The following is a 26,651-nucleotide window of genomic DNA, read 5'->3' on the forward strand; positions in this document are numbered from 1 at the left end:
TGCCATTGTTTTTTAAAGATTTGTTAAATATAAATTTACTTACTAGTTTCTTACCTTTTTTTCAAAAGTAATAAATCAGTTCTATGATGATACTATTGTACTAAAACTATAAGAAAGAATTTAGTAGTATCTTATTTTTAGAAGCAATTTCATAAGAAGCCGCCGAAATAGTTTTTTTGACAGGTTGTTTTTTGCTGCCGTTTGTCTCATTTTTCTCTTTTTCTTACAGTAACCAGTATTTTAAATCCGCAGGATCATTTGCAGCAGTTGACCCTTTAATACAGCTGCAATATCATTAGCGGCTTACGGGACTGATGAATCATGAATGAACCTTCCCCCCATTTTAAATTTAAGTTAAAAAAGAAAACTAAAATGAATTTTTGAGTTCATTTTTTACGGGCGATTTATATTGCAAGGATTTTGTACCCTTGTCATAAACCTCCCCAAGTATATTGAGAAGCTTCGCTGTAAAGGAGAATCATATCGGTTCTACAGTAAGCGATATCCTCTCTACACACAGATAGATAGACAGAGACACTTCCTGTTATTTATATATAATGATTATTGCAACCTATTGTTGTTATCAACCCTATATTAGATTATTCATAGCGTTTTGGGGTACATTTGGCTTTATCAAACTTTAAAGCACTCCCGTACTTTTAGTGTGTAACGTTCGTATTTAAAAATGTAGATGACTTGGTGAAACTCTTTAGTCAGGCTGTTTCTGCAGTTCTTTTTTGCAGATATACAACACCCCACAACCAGTGCGCATGGCAATTTACCAGGGAGTATGAAACCATTAGTGGTCCGGGTAAAAGGTTGAAGGCGGGCCAAAACAAATTTTAAGCAGGGTATTAACACCCATCTACACCCCCCTACGCCAGCCATATATAGTGAATGAATGCACCCGCCTTTCGTAACACCGCATCATACAAAAGATGCTACAAGCAGGATCAACATCAATAGTTGTAATATGGATGTTCATATACTTATAATACATTGCCATGCATAGTTAGGACCTTTATAAAGGTATTGAAATTAAAGAATTGTTTAGAACCTAGTAAAAGTGTCTGACTCTGACTATGACGTAAAAAAAATTAGCCAATGAGAGGCTACTATAAATTTCTACATTGGTCAATTACAGTGTATACTGGCCTTTCATTGGCTATTTTTTTACGTCATAATCAGAGTCAGTTACTTTTACTTGGTTCAATTGTTTAACCTATGGCTGTTACTCAAATTAATATCACAGAAATACCAAAAGTCCAAATTATTTGTATAACCTTATATGACAAAGTGACACTATGGAAACTGTCCCAATTTTGTATAACTTTTGCGGAACATGTTCCAGTTACGTCATATTTTTCTTTCCCGAAAAAGGGAAGGGGGAAAGAAAAAAAGGGAAGGGGGGAAGAAAAAAGAGATGGGAGAAAGGGGGTTTTCCCCATCTCCTTTGAAGAGATTTTCTTCCCCCCTTCTCTTTTTCGGGAAAGAAAAATATGACGTAACTGGAACATGTTCCGCAAAAGTTATACAAAATTGGGACAGTTTCCATGGTGTCTGACGAAGTCAATCTTTTAAATGCACAAACTTTGTTTTAAAAAGTCCTAAGGCGAAAAGATGTGCCATTTAATCAACTATATTTAACATCTTTAGTTTTGACACAGTTTCGGTTGAGACATGCCGATTATTCCTAGAGAAACAAAGAACTCGAATAAAGTATTGAGCTAAAGTCTCGGGTATTGAAATCTATTGTGATTTAATAATTGGAAGAAATCTAAGAAATCAGCTTTTATCTAGTTGTACGGAACCGACTAGAAAATTTTTACAATCTAGATCACAACACTCCTTAACTTGTTTCTGATATGTTCTCTAATAAAGTGAAACATGCAGCGGGCTAAAATAACGATTTCTCCTTTCCACTCCCTTCCCTCCTACTGGATGAACACACTGACCAATAAATGAGCTCCACGTATATTCTACACCGATTCAGCTAGACTGGAATTTAAGATTTCCTTGACCTTAAATAGGTATGCAAGACTTAGGAAATCCTAAACATCAGAAAAAAATTTAATTAGATTTGGCCCATTATCATGATAAAAATGTATTTGAATTCATTATTGCTTATATTTAAAAAATCTGCCTAAACTTACTTTGACCTTCTTTTAAATATTGATTTGTTTAGAATTGTACCATCTTTTAGGGGCTCTAAATATTATTTCTTTCAAATGGTTATCTCTAACACTTCCCACAACATATTTACACCATCTCAGAACAAATATGAAGCTTCCACGAAAGGAAAGACCTATCTGTCTAGTAGTTTCCTATAGTATAAGAGAAAAATAAATAGACATAGTTTATTATAGGATATCATTCTTTAAAAGTGGAAGAATGTCTCATGTATGTGGGTGTGTCTGTATGTACCAAAATAACTTAGGGACCTTTTCAGGAAATCTAAAAATGATTTTTAGGTGGTTTGGTGGCTTTCCCCTCCCCCCTCTCTTTCAGGAAGCAACAAGATATCTCTAGACCTAGGGGCGCACCCACCCACTAGTAAATTTATAAATTGTTAAAGAGAGATGTGGAAAGAGCGTCTCGGTTCGTAAAATATGATAAACAACAGCTCAATATAAAAACAGGGATTTAAGGGTAGGACAATGAAAAAAAATTATCTTTCATCAATATTGTCTCCAATATTTTTCTAATTTCTGGGAGAAGAAATGGTTGTAGATTAATTTATCGTATCTTATAATGTCTCATCTCTGATAAAAATGAACAGATTGAAAAAAGGGGAAATTTAATAAACTATTACTTTCGAAAGCAACTTAGAAAGGGGAGAGTTAAATAGCTACTGATAGTCGGGTTTCTTTAAATTGTAAAATCACTAAAGAATTATGTGCAATGTAGCTAATAACCTCATTGTGATACTGTAATTATTGTAGCAAAAGAAGCCGCCACTTAGTAAACGCAAAATAGTGCTTAGCCGTAGTTGTAACGCCCTGGAGGCGATTTCACGCAAAAAAAAATCCACCAACAAATATACACATAGTAAAATTGAGGTGTGTTTTACGCCGTACATTTTTTATTGACAGCCTAAAATTCACAAAAAAAACATATTTTTGAATAAAAAGTGTTATTAATAAGAAAAAAAATAATTAAACTTTACAATTAAGTTTTAAAATGGTTAGTTTAATGTGATAAATTTCATAATGAAGTGAAAAAGAATACTTACACTTATTTGACATCTTACATTCTTAGAAGGTAAGTCGAATTATTTTTGAACGAAATTGAATAAAAAGGGTATGGTATTTTTAGTAGCGAAGCTACTCTATAATTCACAATGTCCGTCCGTCTGTCCGTCCGTCCGTCTGTCCGTCCGTCTGTCCGTCCGTCCGTCCGTAATTAATGAATTGGGGGAAACGTGATTTTCTCGGCTCCTATAAAAGATAGAGAGCTGAAATTTTTTGATAGCATTCCCATCATTAAGGAGCACAATTAACTATAAAACATCAATGGCGGTCGGACTGCTTTTTAGCAGGTTTTAGGCTATTTTTTATATTTTCCAAATTTTCCCCATATCTTTGGTGTTTATGGTCCGATTTTAAAAATTTTTTCAGTTAAAGATATCAAAATTAAATTTCCCGTCATTTGAAGAAAACAACAATGACGGTCAGACTGCCTTTTTGCAGGTTTTTGGCTATTTATATATTTTTTACATTTTCCCCCATATCTTTGGTGTTTATGGTCCGATTTTCGAAATTTTTTCAGTTAAAGATATCAAAATTAAACATCCTGTCATTTGAAGAAAACAACAATGACTGTCAGACTGCATTTTTGCAGGTTTTTGGCTATTTTTGTATTTCTGACATTTTTACCCACATCTTTGGTGTTTATAATCCAATTTTCAAAAAATTTTCAGTTAAAGATATTACCATTAAATTTCTGGTGTTTTAAGAAAAGAAACAATGGCGGTTTTTGGCTATTTTTATATGTTTGACATATTTCCCCATATCTTTGGTATTTTTGGTCCAATTTTAAAACTTTTTTGCATTAACAGTTTCAAATTTTTTTCCCCCATTGTTATGTGCATCTAGTATGTAATTTACTTTAACCGTCTTCATCATACAAAATAAAACAAGGTTTCGTGTTTATTTTCTCCAATAAATCTATTCTTGATTTTAATAAATACACTGTAAATCTACTTCTACGTATTCCCATCCACAATTTTTTGTGCTTCGCTACTTATGGATGTTGTCGTCCTTGTTTTATTACCAAATTAGATAGAAATTTTACCCTTAGGTGCAACCCTCTTTCAAGATAGATAAAAACCTTGGACCTATAGGAAGCTTCATTGTAAAAAGAACCATGTATGTTTAGCGGTTTGCTAGATATTTCATAACAGAACCCTAACATACATCCTGTTACTTTTATACAAGGACATAATTATTTACTGCTACCATGCATCATATTTCAAGCTCTTGTTGTGTAATTAATAAGTTAAATAAACAAAAAAGGACTGTTGTCATACTGCCCACTATTTAAAAAAACCTCTATAAGGAACCAAAAAAATCCTTACAATTCCTCCCTTCCTCAAAATTTAAAAGCTTCTAGAAAATGAATTTACTTTGGTAAGAATAACAATAACATATATTGTCCCATCCTTATCTCCCTGCATATACTACAAGAAAGCTAAAATGACAAAAGAAACTAATGTCTATTAATGATTTGCTTATGTAATTGTAACTAGTTTTTATGTCTGTCTCTTTTTTGCAATTAGGACTCATTTATCAAGGAATCTAAAGGGATAAGACAATGGCCAATAAATTGATTTAGATCCCCAATGATAAAGTTACCGCATCTGTAGATTACAATTAGTGGGTAAAACCAACCAATCAAAAATCAACTAAAGTTCTTAAGCCAATCAAAAAAGAAAACGTCATTCCAAACTTTTGGGACTAGTGTAATTATCAGCCCAATGTCCCAAAGACCTAACTGTCCCGTTTGTAAAAACTAACTAACGTACAAATCCTATTTATAGATTAGATTGATTTTCTGTCAAATATTTAAATAATGGCATAAAATCAGAATTTATCTGCGGCTTTACTTTGTTCCCGACCCATAATAGACATAAGTTATAGCTAAAACATTATGCGAACGAATTGAAAAAAGTATACCCTTTCCTATCAAAATCTGTACACTATTTAAACCAATAACATGTCTGGAATGAACTTTCACTGTTCTCCTAATGGCTAATTTAGAGAGTGTGCCTCTAGTTTACTTCTATTCGGCCCATGTAAAAAGCTTGAAACCTTCGCAAGATATTTATATAACTTTCTTAAAAAACACGATCCAATCGACACTTTTTCAGTTTCAGTCACTTATACCTTGAAGTAAAAAAAGCTTACTATATATTTTTAGTAGCGAAGCTACTCTATAATTCACTTTGTCCGTCCGTCCGTCAGTCAGTCCGTCAGTCCGTAACGCTATGGGGGAAATGGGATTTACTCAGCTCCTATAAAAGATAGAATGCTGAAATTTTTTGACAACATTCCCATCATTAAGGAGCACAATTGACTATAAAACATCATTGGCGTTTGGACCGATTTTTAGCAGATTTTAGGCTATTTTTATATTTTTCACATTTTTCTCCATATCTAAAGTGTTTATGATCCGATTTTCAAAATTTTTTCAGTTACAGATATCAAAATTAAATTTCCCGTCGTTTAAAGGAACAACCATGAAGGCCAGACTGCCTTTTTAGCAGGTTTTAGGCTATTTTTATATTTTTCACATTTTTCTCCATATCTTCAGTGTTTATGGTCCGATTTTCAAAATTTTTTCAGTTATAGATATCAAAATTAAATTTCCCATCTTTTAAAGAAAACAATCATGACGGCCAGACTGCCTTTTTAGCAGGTTTTGGGCTGTTTTTTATATATTTAACATTTTTCTCCATATCTTCAGTGTTTATAGTCCGATTTTCAAAATTTTTCAGTTATAGATATCAAAATTAAATTTCCCGTCTTTTAAACAAAACAACCATGACGGTCAGAATGCCTTTTTGGCAGGTTTTAGGCTATTTTTATATATTTAACACTTTTTTACATATCTTCAGTGTATATGGTCCGATTTTCCAAATTTTTTAAGTTAAGGATTTAAAAATTAAATTTTTTGTCGTTTTAATAATTTAGCAGGTTTTAGGCTGTTTTTTATATATTTAACATTTTTCTCCATATCTTCAGTGTTTATAGTCCGATTTTCAAAATTTTTCAGTTATAGATATCAAAATTAAATTTCCCATCTTTTAAACAAAATAACCATGACGGTCAGACTGCCTTTTTGGCAGGTTTTAGGCTATTTTTATATATTTCACACTTTTTTCCATATCTTCAGTGTATATGGTCCGATTTTCCAAATTTTTTAAGTTAAGGATTTAAAAATTAAATTTTTTGTCGGTTTAATAAAACAACCATGACGGCCAGACTGCCTATTATCAGGTTTTTGGCTATTTTTATATGTTTTACATATTTCCCCATATCTTATTTTTATTTGATGCAATTTTCAAACTTTTATGGGATATCAGTATCAAAATAATTTTTCCCATTGTTATGAGCATCTTTAGAATAATTTACTTTGACCATCGTCATCATGCAAAATAAAACAAGGTTTCATGCTTATTTTATCCAATAAACCTATTCTTGATTTTAGTAAAAACCTTTTAAATCTACCTGTACGTATTCCCATCGACGATTTTTTGAGCTTCGCTACTTATGGATGTTGTCATCCTTGTTAGGTTTTAACTCTTGTTTTCTTTATTAATAAAGTCTGATATCCCAACTTTGTAACTGTATCGTTTTTGTTATTATTTTCAAATGTTTTTGGCCAACTTAATTTCTGACAAGATGCTGTGAGTATTGGTGCAAAAAATATGACGTAACAAAAAAATTAGCCAATGAGAGTCCACTATAAATTTTACCATTGGTCAATAACGGCCTCTAATTGGCTAATTTTTTTGTTACGTCATATTTTTTGCACCAATACTCACAGCATCTTCTGACAATACCTCAGAGATCTTAATGGATAAGGCGCGCAATGAAGTTGATAAATATTCGCAATTATGGTAAACAAAATAGTCCCTTCTTTAGAAGAAATATGATAATTTGCACAAGTGAATGCACACCAAGTTTTTCTTAGTTTTAAATAATTACATAAGAACTAAAGTGTTCGGTTAAATATTGGCTCAAACTAGTCACCTACAAGAAAAAATACGCTCATAAATAGCGCAGCAATTACATTGTTAAAGAACAACGGTAAAGGACGAGAATATTAAGAAACGATAAATATATAAAAGAATGATATAGAAATATGTATTTTCAATAAATCCTTTAATATGATATTTTGTTCAGGTGGCTCATAAAAATTTCAAACAAATATGTTTACTGTAGTTCTTTATACCTGTTACCATAATCCTTATATAAAAATAATAGGATGTTTATATGTCTATGCTTTGTACCGAAGGGTCTTGCTAATCGCTGGACCAACATGGTTCTCTCCAACAGTGAAGCATTTCATTGGTCCTGGGATGGTTTATAACTTTTTGGAGGGAAGGTACTACCAATCTACCAAGAGAAATCGCCCATCGAAATCATTATCTTCTTTTTAAAATTGAAATTTAAAATAAAGGGTTGACTACCCATACCTTAAGTTCATAAATCCCATTTTATATAGTAGCTGCGCTTAAAATAGACACACCGACTTATTTTTTCTATAGAGTAGCTGCGTTCCTAATAAGAATGAAGAGTAAAAAGGGAAGTTTGACATTGATGTATTTTAGTAGAATATCCTTCTTTAAGCTTGACAAAAAGAGTCACAATGATTACTGTGGTTATACATTTATGTACATAAAGTATACATTTTATCATTAAGGCCCTTGTTAGGCATGAAACAAGACTTCATATTGTGAAAAAGAATATTTTTGGCCACATAATGGGTCAACAAAATTCAGCCGTCTTTCTCTGATAAAGAGAGTAGTAATTTATGTTATGTTTTTAATGTTTCTTAGAGCATAAACATAAATAAAAAGATTAGGTGAAATGCCTTGGCCCACATACTGGCGCATCTCATTACCATATACAGTAAGGACTTATAGACAAAAGTTTTGCAATCAAAGGTTTATTTGCCTGAAATAGTTGGGATGTCAGTGCCTTGGGATCTACTATACATGTTCTTCGTTGTTATTAACCTCCCCATATCAGGTATCAACATGAAATATCATGATATTATGCCACACTGGTCCAATTGCTTTCTTTTAATTCAAAGTGTCTGACCAATTTGTTACAATCTTTAGAAAACATTATTGAAGAGAGTTGTTAATTTTGAACAATGTATGTTAATATCCGGTTTCTGTACTCAAAAATTATCAAATCTCATGGTTCCTCAAACTTAAATATGTAATATTTACACGGTATTTTCTTACAAACATATTAATACATATAAAACTATACAGAAAAGAATTATTACGAGAGGATTTAAAACGCATATTTTTATTTCATGCATTAAATCCAGGACGAGATATTATATCAGAAGAAAACTTATTCCAATCAATAAAAAATAAACATCCTCTCCAATCATTTCGACATAAAATTGTAATTTTACTACTAAGTTCAGTATCATAATTGCGTTTATAAGTAGCTCCTACTAATAAAGGGGTAAATGCTTAATTTTGGTCATAATGGCAACGTATATATACGACTTGTTAATGATTATTTAAGCCTCTTTATTACTTATTACTCTTCTTTATTGCAATAAGCAACATCTGATATTGCGTGTTTGATGCTTTTGCATTAAAATATTATACCGTTTATGTTATCAACAAAGAATAAATTTTACTTGCAAAAAAGTGAAGGAAAACATAATTGTCCTTCAGATAAATTATCTCTTTTCTTGCATTTAATCCTTTTTAAGTTGACATAAAAATTTGCACTTTGACTTGTGCGCCACTTTTTGTCTGTAAATAAAATCTGTCAAGGGAAATGGTTCTTCTATTTGTACAGTATAAAGGTTTTGCACACCCTTTAAATTGGTCATGATCCATTGATCTTCAAACATTAGGCAATTTAGAAAAACCGGTGTTTAAGGCAGAATTTGTCAAAAACATGAAAAAACTTTTTGAAATAAAATGCCCCAAATCAATTAAGAGAATGAGATATTGATTATTAATTTCTAAATAAACTGTAAATGGTAAGTTGGTTGAGTAAAGCAATACTTTTGTTTCTCTAAATAAAAACATACTGTATAAAATAATCTCAATTACCCTTTTAAAAAAGTACAAAAAATTGGCTTATCTGGTCTTTTCTAAATATGAGACCATTTCACATTATAAAATCTGTATAAATCTACTTGCTTAGCATTATGGTCAACTGGTCGCCATACGCAATTTCCTAATTTATATTAGTATCTTTAGTGTACTTTCAAAAAACACATTTCGAAATGTAGATTAAAATGGGGCATTCCTAAACAAAAAACTGGATAGGAATATCATTCTCATTTAAACAAAAACTCATTATTATGCTAAACTGTGGTTTAATTTTGGTTTTTAATTTTCATTTATTTCTCCGAAGTAGTAATTTTTTTCCCCGAGGTAATTATGCTTTCTTTAGTAATAAATAAAAATTCTAAAATCTTCCAAAAAAAATTTAGGTTAGTCATTTAATTTTTAACACATTTTTTGTATTGGAAAATTGTAATCAGTAAATTAACAAGGAAGTAATAGCCATTTTAGTTCGGTCTTCTTTGGGCTGATGCACCTTAGCTAAAGAATAGCTTTGCTTCTTAAATATGAAAAAAAAACATTCAGAGCAAGATACAAGATTCAAAATGTACACTTCTCCAAAATAAGTCTTGTAGGTCGGTCAAATATGTCTTGGTTGATTGTCTAAAATCTTGACGTAACCTACTTAATGTCACAACAAGAATATCATGTCCAAAGTAGCGCAGCAATAACAAGAACACTAATATCCATATTAATGTATAATAATACCAAATTTCTGAGCTCGCTATTCACTTTGATGGAAAGCACCCATGTAAATAAATTTTTCTCTTGACAAAAAATAACATTTTTTTTCTCATAAAAAGTAGAATATTGTCACAACTAAATATTTCGTGCGGCCTTTAATCAAAATAAAAGCCTTGTCATTTTTTACTTAAGATATGTGTGTAAATCATACAAAATGTTAAAAATATATATTTTAGTTCTCTAATTAAATATTCCTTATAAAAAGGTCGATTACGTCCAAAAGTAGAAATAATGATTGAAATTTTAAGCTAAAAAGGTTCTTCGGATCATGGAAAGAATACGAAATAGTCAGTTTCGTCGTATTTTCACAGTAGCTTTTGATAGGTTATTTTAGGTTAGGTTAGGTAAATGTTAATGATTGCCCGGCAGGGTTAGGAAGTTGGCCCTACAGAGGCTAGAAATAGAAGAAAAGCTACTGTGAAAATACGACGAAACCCATTACTAAGGTAAAAAACCCTTTTAAAATTAAAAGATTTCTATGTGATCTATTGTAACAAAAAAAACTAAAGAAACTACCTTTAGTGACACAATTTTTCCTAGAATTATTGTCAATCGCATCATTGATTTTTAGTAGCGAAGCTGCTTTGTAATTGATCATGTAAGTCCGTCCGCGACATGCAACTAAGTACTTTGGTATAAAAGGATTACTGAATGTCTTGTCTAAAGCTTTTCTATATTCAGGGTCTGTACGTCCGTCCTCACGTAACGGTTAGCTCCATAGAATAAGGAGGAATAGAAGTGAAAACCCAAAAAATTTCTGGGAAATTTGAAGGAATCTTTGACTTGCGCAGTAAAGACAATAATGCTAAAGTACAAATCACAATGACTAGTTGGACAAAATTAGAAAAATTTAATTTGTATCAAAATCTAATATATACTGTTAAAAATTTTGTTGATCTTCATGTTGTGTAACATGCTTGACTTTTGAATAATCTAGACTAAATTTAGGTATTTAGAAGGTAAATATTTACCCATATACATTAGTATCTGATTGAGACTAACATCTCTGATACACACCTCTTTATAAAGTGAAGACAGCAGTAGCTGCTTGGTCGGATTAAACAATGATGAAAAGTCACTTAACTTCATGTTGTTTTAATTTTGGCAAGTACAATTGACCACATTTGTAATTTTCAAGGGTCAGTTCAATGGGTACAGCCCCTTCCTCCCCCCTCCCTCCCTACCACAAGTTAATGTATGGATGTAGTTGCTATCATGTATAAATCAGCTGTTTAAAAACAAACATAAGAGCGCAACCTAGTATTATAATATAAATACTGAGACTAATATTTTTTGTAAATTTTCTTACATAATAAAATTTTTTAAGGCTTAAAATGCACATCAAATTCATTTTTAATCCATTGTGAATAGGGAAGAGAACGCATGAAGCTTGGCTACAAGGCTCTTAGTAAATTATTGCAAAAGGAATTTATTTTGAATATTTTTTCTGAATAATTACTGAAATCATGTTATTTACTAACAGCCATGTAGCCGTTTTGGTCTTTCAAAAGTTCCAATTTTATTTCAGGCTAGCCAGGCAGAATCTTCCACCTGGATTCTATTCTATACTTTATCTTCTTTGGTTAGCTCTTTCCGTTTATTTATGCAAATGCATGTTAGAATTGCCGATTTTGGATGATGATTCATACAAGAATAAGGTGCGATTTAGAAAGCGTACGTCAATTTAAAACATGCTGATTTTTAAAAACTTTTTTGACAACAATTTTGGGTATGCATACAATTATCAAAATTATCTAATTTTGTAACAATGATTCCTAGGACAACCAGATTCAAAAGTTTAGGCGAACCATTTCTGCTTATGTTCATGTTCATGTTCTACCGTTTGATTTCAGAGCTTCGCTTTTATATATGTTGCTATCCTTGTTAATGAAAATTACAGTTTTTTTTTCCAATTTTTATTTGATAGGTTTTAATTTCTTACTTGTTTTCCTGTAAATAAATAAAAAGTTTAATTATTTACTTTCTTTTGAAAAGGAATCAACAATTAAAACAAGGATGACAACATCCATAAGTAGCGAAGATAAAAAAAATATAGATTGACAATTACATCCGGAAAATTGAACTATAGAGCAGTGGCAAAAGAAATAAATTTTAAACTTGATAGAATGAATTAGGAAACCTTTTTAAAATTTATAATAGTTTTTTGAAGCTTTACATATAGACCGACTGTATTTGCCCTCTCAGAGGCATATTTAGAGAAATATTATAAAATGTTTGTTGTCTACTAGAAATATAAATAAAATAATCTAAATATTTACAGACATAATTATCCTTGTGTATAATAAATTAGCAACTATAATTTGTTTGTATAAAGTTACTCTGAGAAAAGCTATTAATCAATATACTATGTTTTAATTTATTCACTGTAAAAAAACAACATATTTTTTGAGATTTTTGTTACAGGATTGTCCATTAATCACATCCATCCATTCAAGGATGTCCAAGCTTTTTATTTGAAGGGTTGGTATAAAATGAGTGGTTTCAATTTTTTTTGTCTTTTTTTTTGGGGGGGGGGGGGGGTTTGACCTAAACACACCTACCCGCATTACTACCATATACTACTATTCTGATAATGCATATTTTAGAGTGTGATTGAATCCTTAAACAATCTGTACGCTTTTTTCCTTTTTTCTACTAGAAACCATCATCTACCATATAACACTATTCTGATAATGCATTTTTTAGAATGTGATTGCAGCTCTTTCACAAATCTACACGCCACCTCCTTTTTATTACTAGAAAGCCTCAACTACCAAATAACATTATTCTGATAATGCATTTTTATAGTGTGATCGGCTTCTTGACTGAATACACTCAATCTTTCTTTTTTTACTTCTAGAATCATTATCTACCAAAAACACCATTCTGATAATGAATGTTTTAGAGTGTGATTTAATCCCTAACCAATCTGCACGCTTTTTTCTTTTTACTACTAGAAACTATTATCTACCATTTAACACTATTCTGGTAATGCATTTTTTAGAGTGTGATTGGATCTTTAAACAATCTGCACACCACCTCCATATTTTACTACTAGAAACCATTATCTACTAAATAACACTATTCTGATAATGCATTTATTATAGTGTGATTGAATCCTTTCAAAATCTGCATTCTTTTTATATTTATCCTGCTAGTGACAAATCTGCATGTATGTCACCTTTCTTTTTTACTACTAGAAACCACCATCTACTATATAACAATATTCTAATAATGAATTTTTACCGTGTGATTGAATCCTTGACCAATCTGCACGCCACCTCCTTTTTGGATAAATTTAATTATTGCTGAAATTAAACACGTATCAAAAATTTATCATTTGCTTAGCAAGATTTGTTTAGCCTGCGGAGACTTCATTTTTTACGCACATGTAATTTATGGATGTTTAAAATTTTATATCTTTTTTATATGCGATGTGTTATTCAATGTTTGTTTTTCGTTTTTTTTTCAGGGGCGTAATTCAGGTTTTGGGGGGATTAATTAGTAAGGACCCCCAACTAACTTACGGATAAAAAACTTATAGTGAAGGTAAACCTATATTTCCAAAAAATTGTGGTTAACTATTTCTTTTAGATAGGGGTATCCCAAATGTACTGTCAACATGACATCATCAGCTAAAATCACTGAAAATCTATGTTTCCACTTTGCAATCAGCTTATCTCTGATTTGATGTATTATAATGTACTGTTCAACAGCTGAAAACTAATTATGTTATTTTTAAGGTAGTAGAATGTGTATGAAAACCTGTTTGGCTAGTACAGCAAGTTTGTACTTTACAGCCTGCTTGTCATTGATTGGATGTACTGGTGTACTGTTACCAAGCGTGTACTGCACTGTAAAGCCAGATGGATGGATTGCAATCAGGTAATTTGAAGTTGCGGAGCTATATGTCTGTCTTCAATGTAATATTTATTTACATAAGTATGTATAGTGTCCTTTAAGCCCCTCAACCTGCAAGAAACCTGGAAAAAATCGATTAAAAACACTTAAAAACCGATGACTCTATGATTGTTACTGGGCTTCACTTTACAATGCCTAGTGCTTAGGAGAGCATAGAACTTTCAACCTCACCCCACCCTTTTTTCGAAATAAGTTAAAGTGGAGGTGGTAGTAATTCGTGTTTTACTTTAGGTTTGATTAGGTTATATTAGATACAGGTCAATACAGAGCCCAATTACCGTATCATTTTTTTTCTTCAGAAATGTGACAACAGCCTGGCTAACAAGCAACCATTGGGATGCAGTGGTCACACATAAAGTTTGGCAGGGATACACACATTCTCAAGTCATTTTTAGTAGCGCAGCTACTTTATATTAATAAGATATGTTTGTATTGTAAAGACCAGCGACTGTAGCGTAACATGTAGCGTATCTGCTCATTGAAGTATAGGTGATGGGTGCAAATATCAGCTTAACACTGCGTCATAACTTAAGATGTTAAAATAGTTCCTACTTTGCAACTGCTTACCATGATCAGCAAGAACTTCCAGACAAAGACCTTGCAATCAAAGGTTTAGTAGTCTGTAGGATGTTTGAACGCATAATTTTGCTTTTTATTAGCAAGATTTGGTGGTAAAAGGTACTTTAAAGTAATTTACAACTTTGCATTGAAATATATAGGAAACGAAAATGTAGTTAAAAAAGACAATAATTTTGCCTTACATATCAAACTCTTGCAAAATTAACCGTTTAAGACGTAGCTGGATGTTTTAGAGGGGTAAACTTGGCGACTACCTTGCTCTGATTACAGATAAAAGTTACATTTTGCTAAAATTAAAAAAAAAATATATAAAATGACTTGAAATTATCTATCAGGGTCTATTATGGGTGGAAAGGCACCACAGTATAATATTAGCTAGTATTATAGGTTATTTTTACAAACTTTATAATAGTTATTTCTCGCATCGTATTATAAACGGCTTTCCGCGGATAGAGAAAGTACAAATAAGAGATTAAAATTAGTTTTTTTAGTCCCGAGGTGCCGAAGGCACCGGCTAAAAAAATGGTTTTAATCTTATGATTGTACATTTCTATATTCGTAGAAAGCTGGATATAATACGATGCTAGACATAGTTTTTTCGTATGGATGATAACCGGTTCCATCCACCGGATTCGAATGAATACGAGAAAAGATTTTAATATGTCCCATGTTCAGTCACACTGACATTGATTACCTAGTTGCACATCAAAATTGTTTTTTTTTTATGTCTGGTTGTTGGGTAAAGGTCCTTATCGAGGACAGAACCCCCCCTGCCCCCTAACTTCATTTTTAAAATAACTTGAAATAGGGAAGGTGTAGTTTTTTCGTTCTTTCTGCCTTAACCCTAAGAGTGGTCCTAATCCTGCAGGGCCAATACCTAACCTAACCTGACCTAAAGTTAACACATGACAAACAAAAACAACCCCTTTTTTCAAATAAGAGGTGGGTTTCTGTGCTCTACAAGGTGCATTAAGGGAAATCTCCAGAAATGCTTAGTCCACAAATAGAAACAACTCATTACCATGCACAGCTAGGACTTCTATTATCATTATTAAGTTCGGAATTGATGGATGACCAAATAAATACTCAAAACTTTTCTCACAAAAAAAAAGTTTGTAAAAAAAAAACTAATGTTTAGCCTTCGCAACGTTGCACACGTTATCATCCTTGTTATTACTACTAGGAGCTATGATCAAGAAAAGGAATATAGTTGTTATTCATCAAAGTGGCGCAGCTACTCTATAACTTAAGTATGTCTGCACGTCTACCTTATCAACGTTGCACACTTTATCATCCTTGTTATTACTACTAGGAGTGTCTTAACCTCTTTTCGAGGAAGCTTTGTGTTTATCAAGTACGAAATTAATTCCTTATCATAAATCCTAAAACTAAGCGCAAATGTCGTCTTTTTTGGCTTTCCCTTCATAATGTGACGCAGCATGGATTGTTTATATGCGCCCACGTTTTTCACTTTTGAATGAGACATGAGGGTGTGAAGATTTCGGAGAACAAAATTGGGCCTATCATTGGTCTCATAGTGTGTGAACGACCCTAGTATATCAGGGATTTGAAACCATAAGAGCTTCAGGTAGAATTTGTTAATTTTATAAGGAAGAATGGTGTATAGGACGATTATATGTAGTTTTAAAAAGGCTTTAGCCAGCTAAGCATGAAACTTAATTATGATTAATATATGTTTTAGTAATTTTTATGTGCCTTATTGTTGCATTTAACAATGATTTATTAAACCAAATAATTTTCCTTTAAAACCAAAGTTTCCAAAGATTTTTTACCGTAGAGAAAAATGATTTTAAAAAGCAAATAAGATTACGTGGTTATAAATAACTGGAATTATGAACTAATTGATATTGTAATTTCAGGTCTTTGAAATAATTTCATCAATAAATCTATATTCAAACCTGCTGTTGAAACTTGATGGTTCCTGGTATTGGGGGTTTGTATGTTCGCCAACTGATCTCGTGAACTTCCCGCTAATTCGGAAGTCAAACTCAGCCAAAGTGTCATGGTTGAGACAATTTCAAAGTATCTGATGAATAGGCGTTAGCATTCATCAAGAGATCAATAGCATCTAGATTATTGATGCAAAAAAGAAAGAGCTGCACAAGCAATTTCAAATGAATGGAGTTTGAAGGAGCTGCACAAGCGAATTTCAAATAACCTGATGGTTGAAGGCGCTGCACAAGCAATTTCAAATGGTTCTGAAGAATAGGCATTAGCATTCTTCAAAGAATCTGAAGAATAGGCGTTAGCATTCTTCAATAAATCAATAGCATATAGCGTATTGATGCAAAAAAACATTGACAATTTTTCTGTGAAATAATTACCTAGTGAATCAATATGGTGCTCACTAAAAAGCAGAAAATTGAGCGAGCTATCGCTATTGGCAATGAAAGGCTAGAGGTGTTTGACGAACAGATAAAAGTGTTTTATGAAAATCTAAAAGCCTGCCAAAGTTTTAGTTCATGTGAAAATGTGAATTTAAAATCAATTCGTGACATTTTTAGTGAGGTCAAGGACCAATCTGACCTAATAAAAAGTCTAAAATCTGCCGTGGAGACTAGTGAGATGCGCAAGTTCAAGCGTGATTTGGATGAAGCTAGTGAACAGAAAACTGTTGCAGATAAAGTTTATGCGTCGTTGGAACAGTGTACGAAAATTCTGCACTGGCTTGACAATGATTCAGACGACGTGAGGTCGAGCACTGTCGCCAGGAACCTCGACGTCGTTGAGAAGGTGAGGATGGACATGGGAGTGCTTAAAATTTCCATGGAGTTGCGCCAAGAAGTACGTGATATGTACCGAAGGCTTAGAGAGATGGAACGTCGTTCATCTAACTCGGATAAGCTTGGTGTCTGTGGCACCAATAATTACGACAGTTATCATAGTCGTATGTTGCATGAGGCTAGTGCTAGTGTGAATACAGTCTACAAATCAAGTTCTGCGCCTAGCACATGTACCTTCCTGCTGCAAATAGTTCCAGTTGTAGCACCTGGCGGCGGCGCCTGCCATGCCGCCGTCAGGTTTGATTCTGGTGCAAATCTATCACTTGTGTCTGAGAAGTTGTCCAGCAAGTTGAAGCTGAAATCTACCGGCAGATATACAAACATTTCTGTTGCTGACGGTAGTGAATCATCCTGCCGCAATGTGGTGTTCTATCTGAAGGACAGGGATGGTAACTTGAGAGAATTTGAGGCAGCTGTTATGCCTAACCTCGGAGGTGGCAACGAGATGCGCTCGGTCCATCCGGAAACCGCCGCCGAAATATTTAAGATGCCGCCAGAAAGATTTACATATATTAGTGGAGGCTTAGATATCATCATTGGAAATACACATCCTGACGTGTTTCCATCAACCTACCAGAAAGTGGGCCAGTCTATGTTGTGGCGAACCATTTTTGGTAGTGGTTTTATCTGTACAAGTGCTGACTATGGAGCTGGTCAGCAGAAATCTGCGTATAAAGCTGCCGTAACTGTTGATGAGAGTGCGTGGCCGGTTGGTTCTGTCGTAGCTGTTGATAATGAACCGGTTGGTTCTGTCGTAGCTGTTGATAATGAACCGGTTGGTACTGCCGTAGCTGTTGATAATGAGCCGGTTGGTACTGCCGTAGCTGTTGATAATGAACCGGTTGGTACTGCCGTAGCTGTTGATAATGAGCCGGTTGGTACTGCCGTAGCTGTTGATAATGAGCCGGTTGGTACTGCCGTAGCTGTTGATAATGAGCCGGTTGGTACTGCCGTAGCTGTTGATAATGAGCCGGTTGGTACTGCCGTAGCTGTTGATAATGAACCGGTTGGTACTGCCGTAGCTGTTGATAATGAGCCGGTTGGTACTGCCGTAGCTGTTGATAATGACCCGGTTGGGTCTGCCGTAGCTGTTAATGATGAACCTGTTGGTTCTGCTTGTGATACTGTAGCCGTTGAGAATATTGTTACGGCGGGTATTGAGCCGCTGAATGATTCGGTTCCAGCCGGACAAGAGCCGACGGGAGTTTCGGTTCCGGCTGGACAAGAGCCGATCAGAGTTTTGGTTCCAGCTGGACAAGAGCCGACGGGAGTTTCGGTTCCAGCTGGGCAAGAGCCAATAAGAAATTCGGTTCTGGCCGGACAAGAGCCGACGGGAGTTTCGGTTCTGGCCGGACAAAAGCCGGTAGATGATTCTAAATTTTATGACAGTCACACTTTTATTACTTGCCCTGGTGCTGTCATGAATCAAGAATCGACTTGGCTGCTGCCAACCTTGCCGCCCGACACAGGGTAAGAGGCCTGCAAATGGCGTGTGGAAATATGGCGGGTGTTGCCGCCAGAAAGTCATTGAAAAATTTCAAACCACACATATCTAATCTACAACATAAACTATTTATGTGAAAATGATCTTTAAAGAAAAAAAAAATATTACAAGTTATATATTAGGCTTGTGAAGGGAACCAAAATGGGTTCTGTAAAGAATAAGTATTCATTATTCAACTAATTTTATTGTTCATATTTAAGCACAAAAATTCTACAAAACTGTTTAGACTTTTAAAGCAGATTTTAAAAGATTTCGTTTCTTAAGTATGATTTTGAAAAGCAAAAGTCTGTGTGTATTAACTACCAAATGATTTTGCAGATTTTTTAGATTGAGAAAAATAGATTCTTTTATAATTATTTTTCGAGGTATTTTTTTCATGGTTCACGTTTGCTTAAAAAATGTTATTTCTCAGATTCTCATATGAGATAATGCATTAAAGTAAAGAACACAACATGTAAAATTATTATGATAATGTTTAAAATATTTCTTATTATTATTTTAAAAAGATTATCGCAAAAAATCAAGATATTTGTTTTAATTTGTAAGCAAATAAAGTTTTTTCTTTCACTCCGGAGGCAAGGATTCCTAATAATCCACGCGTAAAGATTTTTCTTCATTCCGAGAGCAGAGATTCGTAGTAATATATGTACCTAGCGACTTCGGACAATTTTAAGCCTTGAGAAAGTATTTATAGCAATTATTTTCCTAGGTACATATATTTTCGTTCATGTTTAAAAATATAAACTCTATTTTCTATGAGATAAGCATTTATAATAATGAACACGATGTATGATATTATTAAATTATTGATTATTATTTATATGAATATCACAGAATTAATTTAAGATAAACTATGCATATTTTAAATTAACCTTTCCTTCATTTTTATCGCAGATATTAAAATAAAAGCGGTTATTAAAAATTATGATTAATAATTGATTCTTATTTTATGGAAATTGAGATTTTTTTTAGTAAAAAGCCACATTTTTCATATGCCTATTTTTATGCCTAAAATAAGAATCAAATGAAATGCGATTAAATATTCTTCTATTTCATATGCTCAAATTTAATTTTATTGAGTTTAATTTCCTTTCAAAAGTACAATTCATTTTAAAACTTACCTGAAAAGTTTAACAAAAAGGAATAAATGTGTCGAGGTTGCGTGATTCGATATTTATTCTAAGAAAAAAATCAAGTATTTTTTAGCAGATTTTTTTTAAAATTATATATGAATTTCAATCAAGTAAAACATTTTTATTCAGATCAAGGAATGATTGAAAATTCATATTTAAAGTCTCATATTTTTACAAAGAAAAATTGGTATTTTTTTATAATTCCGATGAAAATTCTAACAAAGATGTTATTATTTTGCTATTCTTAAGTATTAAAAAGTTTTATGGTTGATTAAGATATTACAGTTCTTATTCATTAGGTTTGAAAAACTTTCTGCCCAAGGATTTTGAAAAATTTTTTCTTACTACTCTTTTTGATGCTTAACAAATTTAGTTTTAAGTACCTATAAATCTTAATTTTCTTGTCTAAGATTTATTTCGTTTTATTTTTACCATTATTTGTTTACATTTACATTTCAACCTGATTTCGTAGGTACTTATTGATTTATTTATAATGATTTATTACCTATTGATTATGAAATGATTATTATTTAGTATAGTTGTTATATTTACAACATCATGATTAATAGGATTATCTATTTTAGGATTTGTGTATGTGATTTTGTGATTGTCATGTGCATGGAATGTTGTATGGTACAAACCAATCCTCATCCTTCTATCCTAAAATGTGAGGTATTATGAGTCCTAGTGAGGAGTATAATATTGTGTATGCATTTCACGGGGTTTCATTTAGCTAGGAGCAAAATTGTCACGTTTTCGGGATGTGGCCATTCTCTTGTGATTATGGTGAGTTGAGTTTAGTGAGAAATGTTGCTAGTGCTCAGCGCAAAAAACCTTGAATCTCGTTAAGGAAGTTAATTTGACTTTCAAACGGGGGGTGTGTCTTAACCTCTTTTCGAGGAAGCTTTGTGTTTATCAAGTACGAAATTAATTCCTTATCATAAATCCTAAAACTAAGCGCAAATGTCGTCTTTTTTGGCTTTCCCTTCATAATGTGACGCAGCATGGATTGTTTATATGCGCCCACGTTTTTCACTTTTGAATGAGACATGAGGGTGTGAAGATTTCGGAGAACAAAATTGGGCCTATCATTGGTCTCATAGTGTGTGAACGACCCTAGTATATCAGGGATTTGAAACCATAAGAGCTTCAGGTAGAATTTGTTAATTTTATAAGGAAGAATGGTGTATAGGACGATTATATGTAGTTTTAAAAAGGCTTTAGCCAGCTAAGCATGAAACTTAATTATGATTAATATATGTTTTAGTAATTTTTATGTGCCTTATTGTTGCATTTAACAATGATTTATTAAACCAAATAATTTTCCTTTAAAACCAAAGTTTCCAAAGATTTTTTACCGTAGAGAAAAATGATTTTAAAAAGCAAATAAGATTACGTGGTTATAAATAACTGGAATTATGAACTAATTGATATTGTAATTTCAGGTCTTTGAAATAATTTCATCAATAAATCTATATTCAAACCTGCTGTTGAAACTTGATGGTTCCTGGTATTGGGGGTTTGTATGTTCGCCAACTGATCTCGTGAACTTCCCGCTAATTCGGAAGTCAAACTCAGCCAAAGTGTCATGGTTGAGACAAGGAGCTATGATTAAGAAAAGGAATATAGTTGTTATTCATCAAAGTGGCGTAGCTACTCTAAAACTTAAGTATGTCTGCACGTCTACCTTCGCAACATTTTACAGATTATCATCCTTGTTATTACTACTAGGAGCTATGATTAAGAAAAGAAATATAGTTGTTATTTTTAAATGAAACAAAAAATATGACTTTTTTGATTCTTTTATCGATTATCAGTGGGTTCTAAGCTTGTAGTATTTAAACATTTCAACCAAAAATTTAATGGGGAAAATTGTTCATCAACATTGGAGACGTACGTTAATCTATTTAACTGCTAAAATATTTTTAATATGATCTATTATTCCTTCTTACCAGGAATAAGGTATAACCAACACGCGAAATAAATCTAAAAGAATATTTAGGGGGCAAATGGAGAGGTCGTCAATTTTACGATGTATTGCCCCCCCCCCCCAACGACAGCTGAAAAACACGTACAGGTTTCGAGACCCCCCCCCCGAATTAATTTCATTTTTGGTTTAAGCTGCCTTCTTACTACCTACATAGTCAACTTTTTGTTCCTTTATCGAATATCAGTGGGTTCCAAACTAGTAGTGTTTAAACATTTAAATCAATAATTTAAGCGTAATTTTCTTTATTATCATTGAGGACGTACTTTATCTTATTTAGTCTTATTCCCTATTTCAAACAGCTAACTTTTATAAATAACATCTATTATAATAAAGAATTCTGTTACTGCCCTGGCTGACAACCGACTGTGTTTTAATATTTCTCAACGTTCTCATCTTCCTGTCGTGGACATTCTTATCCTTGTTGGTGAATCTTCTAGTAGCTATGCTCTTTCCAGTCATAGCTGTTCTTTGCATAGGAATAGTTTAATCAAATTCAAAGATGTAAAATTCCCAATAAAAATGCTAAAAGAAAAATGTGCGATAATTTGTTTCTTATTCGAAGATTTATTATTTAATGATAATCTAGGAATCATCAAAAGTTATTTAAGATGGCTATATTATATAACTAGCTGAGAAATAATTGTTCTGTATTTATCAACAGACAGACGAATTTTTTATCGTCCATTGTCCTATTCCTATTCCTGATAATAAATGGTGGAACACTCCACTCCCTTATTTTTAGTAGCGCAGCTACTCTATAATTCACTTTGTCCGTCCGTCAGTCCGTAACGCTATGGGGGAAATGGGATTTACTCAGCTCCTATAAAAGATAGAATGCTGAAATTTTTTGACAACATTCCCATCATAAAGGAGCACAATTAAGTATAAAACATCGATAGCAATAGGACCGCTTTTTAGCAGCTTTAAGGCTATTTTTGTATTTTTCACATTTTTATCCATATCTTCAGTGTTTATGGTGCGATTTTCAAATTTTTTTCAGTTATAGATATCTAAATTAAATTTCCAGTCGTTTAAAGAAAACAACTATGACGGTCAGACTGCCTTTAAGCAGGTTTTAGGCTATTTTTGTATTTTTTACATTTTTCTCCATATCTTTGGTGTTTATGGTCCGATTTTCAAAATATTTTTAGTAATAGATATCAAAATTAAATTTCCCCTTGTTTAAAGAAAACAACCATGACGTTCAGACTTCCTTTTTGCAGGTTTTTGGCTATTTTTATATTTTTTACATTTCCCCTCATATCTTTGGTGTTTTTGGTCCAATATTAAAACTTTTTGGGATATCAGTATCAAAATAATTTTTCCCATTGTTATGAGCATCTTTTATGTAATTTATTTTGACCGTCATCATTATACAAAATATTTTCTCAAATATATCAATTAATAAATACACTTTAAATTTACTTCTACGTATTAACATCCATGATTTTTTTTTGTGCTTCGCTACTTATGGATGTTGTCATCCTTGTTATATCTCTATCTTATAATTAACTAACGCTAGCTCTACGGCATCTTAACCATTTGGGAATATCTCTCAAGCGCTATCCATACCATAACTGAACCTAATCTAAAAGTAGAAATACAAATAGGCATTTTAGGAGGTTTGTTTGTGGTCCATATGCGTTATGAGGGAAACTACCCTATTAATTTATACTCCAATTGTTCTAGCCCCAAAATTGATTAAACTACTGAGCCAGGTTTATGGATTGTTCTGTGGAAAAATGTGGCAACCAAGTACTGTAATAACTTTCAACACAAGAAGAACTCAATAACTAATAAAGGTTTTTAGATGTTTTTAAAATAAAGAAAAGAGTTTAACATGAAAAGTTAATCTTTTTTACCTTGAAATAACACTAACGTTATGTCTAGCTCTGCAAATATTTAACATAAACTTCAATTAATATAAAAAAATTAATAGGCATATTGCTAAATAGTCTAGATCATAAAAATTTTGACCGCTGACTCAACCAAAGAAAGTTTCTGCAAGTATTTTTCACAGCCTTATCCATCAATATAATGTTCATTAGCTGCCGAAACATAAACAAAATAGCTGAAATATATGTGCAGTTAGCAAAGAGAATTTAAAAATTTAACATAACCCGCAAAATTTCAGCAGTCAGTAAACAAAAGTTGTCAAAAAGATGTATTTTTCAAGAATCCACAACCGTTCCATGTTGTCAGCATTTCAAAAATTAATAATATTAATGATACAAATACATCTAAACTTTATAACTATAGTGGGTAAAGTTGTAAAATCTGGGTACGCCAGTGTCCCAGCGGGTCCAACAAACAACCAATATACAAGTGTCCCCGTAGGTCCACCTAACAACCAATATACAACAAGTATACCACCAGGACTTACAAGCAACCAATATACAAGCGTTCCATCTGGTCCTACAAGCCAAAATGTTTATAATAATCATTAAAGCTTTATAAAGTCTCTATGGAAAATTATACCATACAATACAAATGACCAATGATAGGCCAATACATAGAATAAATTACCAATGGAAGGCCTGTATGATGACATTTTTACACAATACAAAGCACCTAATCCTTTGTTTTTAAACTCTGTCACACTAAAGTCGCCAAAAACTAAATCTACATTCTAAGACGTTTGATCAGGAATAGAATAGTTTCTAAATAATTCATTACCATGCACAGTTATAATTTACAGAGTTTGTCTGATGGATGTTACTGATCCTATGGCCTATTATTCTGCCATGACTATAATGATGATCTTAAATTATCGAAACAGTGCCATAAAATTAAAACTTTATATTATGTAAACAATGATATTAATTTTGATTATTTTATGATTGTATGTACTTATTGAATATAAAGTTATTTATTCACTGGTTTCAAAGTAATTTGGTAGTAATCAGGCCTTCGCCTTTATGTTATATTTCCATCAGCCATTTTTACCGTTGTAACTAAAATGATGATGGTAAATTTATGTACATACATACATATGAAATGATAAATCAAATATCAAATAAATTGTCCCTTTTGTAGAATAGAATTATTGGCTAAAAAGTTTAGACACTTCAACCAAGATTAAATAAACATACATAATGTTTTTAGCACTTAATCTGACAACTACAATTATAAAACTTTGGGTACTAATGTAATTGTCATATCTCTTACTGGTTTATGCCTGTTTGAAGCCAAATTACTATGAAAATATGAAAAAATATTATTAACAAAAATACTTAAACTACTTCTGTGATATGCGATAGACAAAACATTTTATAAATAAGAATTTAAAGATTGTTACTTAAATATAAATAATAAAAAGAAAATTTACTTTATTCTTGTCATTAATGCAAAAAATCTACCCTTAATTAAAGTAATAAGGTCTGTGTGTCTGTCTGTCTGTGTGTACCGAAGTATCTCTCTAACCTCTGAACCGATATGGTTCTCCTTTACAGTGTAGCTTTTATGGGTCCTGGAAAGGTTTAGAACTATTTTGGGGAAGGGTCTTACTATCGCCCATAATAAAATGTTCTTCCCCTTTTTTATCACTTTCCTGTTAAAACTAAAATTGAGTGGAGTGGAGGTGCAATTCCTCCCAACTTTAAGTGCCCCTAGACGCCCCTAGTATATTATAAGCCGAAGCCAAAAATGACGTTTCTAAGAGAAGAACATATATTGCAATTAAAAAGTAGCATCGCCACTAAAAATACTTTAATAATTCAATATATGCTTGGATATGAATATAAAAAGTTTGATAAAACTTATGATTTATTGATGAAACGATAAAAGTTATTTATGTTAAAATGTAACACATATGTGAAACACATGAAAATTATGGGTAATTTCCCTTCAACTGAAAGTGAAACACAAAAGAACTTTTTTAAAACCCTTAATTTGATATAGGTTAGGTATATAAGGTTTATGCATAAGTTAGTAGAGTCTCACAGGGTTATTGTAGGCCGCAGGAACGTTCATAGGGGTGGGGATATAATTTGTTTATCCCCTTCAAATAAATTTTTGGATGCAATAGACCCCACAGAAAGTTTTTAAAAATTTTATATAAATCCCCCCCAACCTGTGATACCCAAGCAATTATTTGACCCGCTTCAAAAAAAAAGCGTGGATGTCCTTGAAGGTCAGGTGACAGGGCTAAAGATATTTTTCTTTAAAGATGAAAATTATGGAAAAAGGGGGGTTCCACTGGAGATTTGGAGGATTTACAAAATTATGATCAAGTCCATAAATAGCGTAGCCACTATAAAAATTAAATGCAAGATCTAGATTTAGTTTTAAAATATATTCAGCTTTAGATGACTAAAATGTCTTATTTATTCACAAAAAAACACCGGTTGCTAATTTTTAATTTATTTTTTAACTTTATTTTACACAAATAAAGAAATCATATCATCATATTTCTGTACAGAAACAGAAAATGCACAGTACAAAATCGGACTCTCCATTTGTCTATCATCGCTATTCACATTTGTTTTGAAATGTGATAGGTTTTTTTTACATAAAAATAGGCTTTAAATGAACATTTTTGATTAATTAGCATTCATTTAGTGGAAAAACACTACAACATAGATCATTTTTGTATATTTTTGCATTCAAGGTTGCGAGATTATAAAATTTTACAAAAATAATTTAT

At 32.3% G+C, this 26,651-nt stretch overlaps 1 protein-coding gene across 1 annotated transcript; it reads left to right on the forward strand.

Annotated features, from left to right (window-relative positions):
- Positions 1 to 2,996: 2,996 nt before the first annotated feature.
- Positions 2,997 to 24,879, forward strand: LOC145322757 (uncharacterized). The gene is made up of 8 exons (XM_080165012.1): positions 2,997 to 3,261; positions 13,819 to 13,960; positions 14,296 to 14,359; positions 14,908 to 14,962; positions 15,714 to 15,773; positions 22,336 to 22,480; positions 23,723 to 23,808; positions 24,266 to 24,879. Exons 2-8 carry the CDS (start codon positions 13,827 to 13,829, stop codon positions 24,451 to 24,453), a joined length of 732 nt encoding a protein of 243 aa, XP_080021138.1. The 5' UTR covers positions 2,997 to 3,261; positions 13,819 to 13,826; the 3' UTR covers positions 24,454 to 24,879.
- Positions 24,880 to 26,651: the final 1,772 nt, after the last annotated feature.

The sequence above is a fragment of the Acartia tonsa genome, chromosome 6, assembly GCF_053477335.1.
Source record: "Acartia tonsa isolate MP-2025a chromosome 6, ASM5347733v1, whole genome shotgun sequence".
Classification (NCBI taxonomy): Eukaryota; Metazoa; Arthropoda; class Copepoda; order Calanoida; family Acartiidae; genus Acartia; species Acartia tonsa.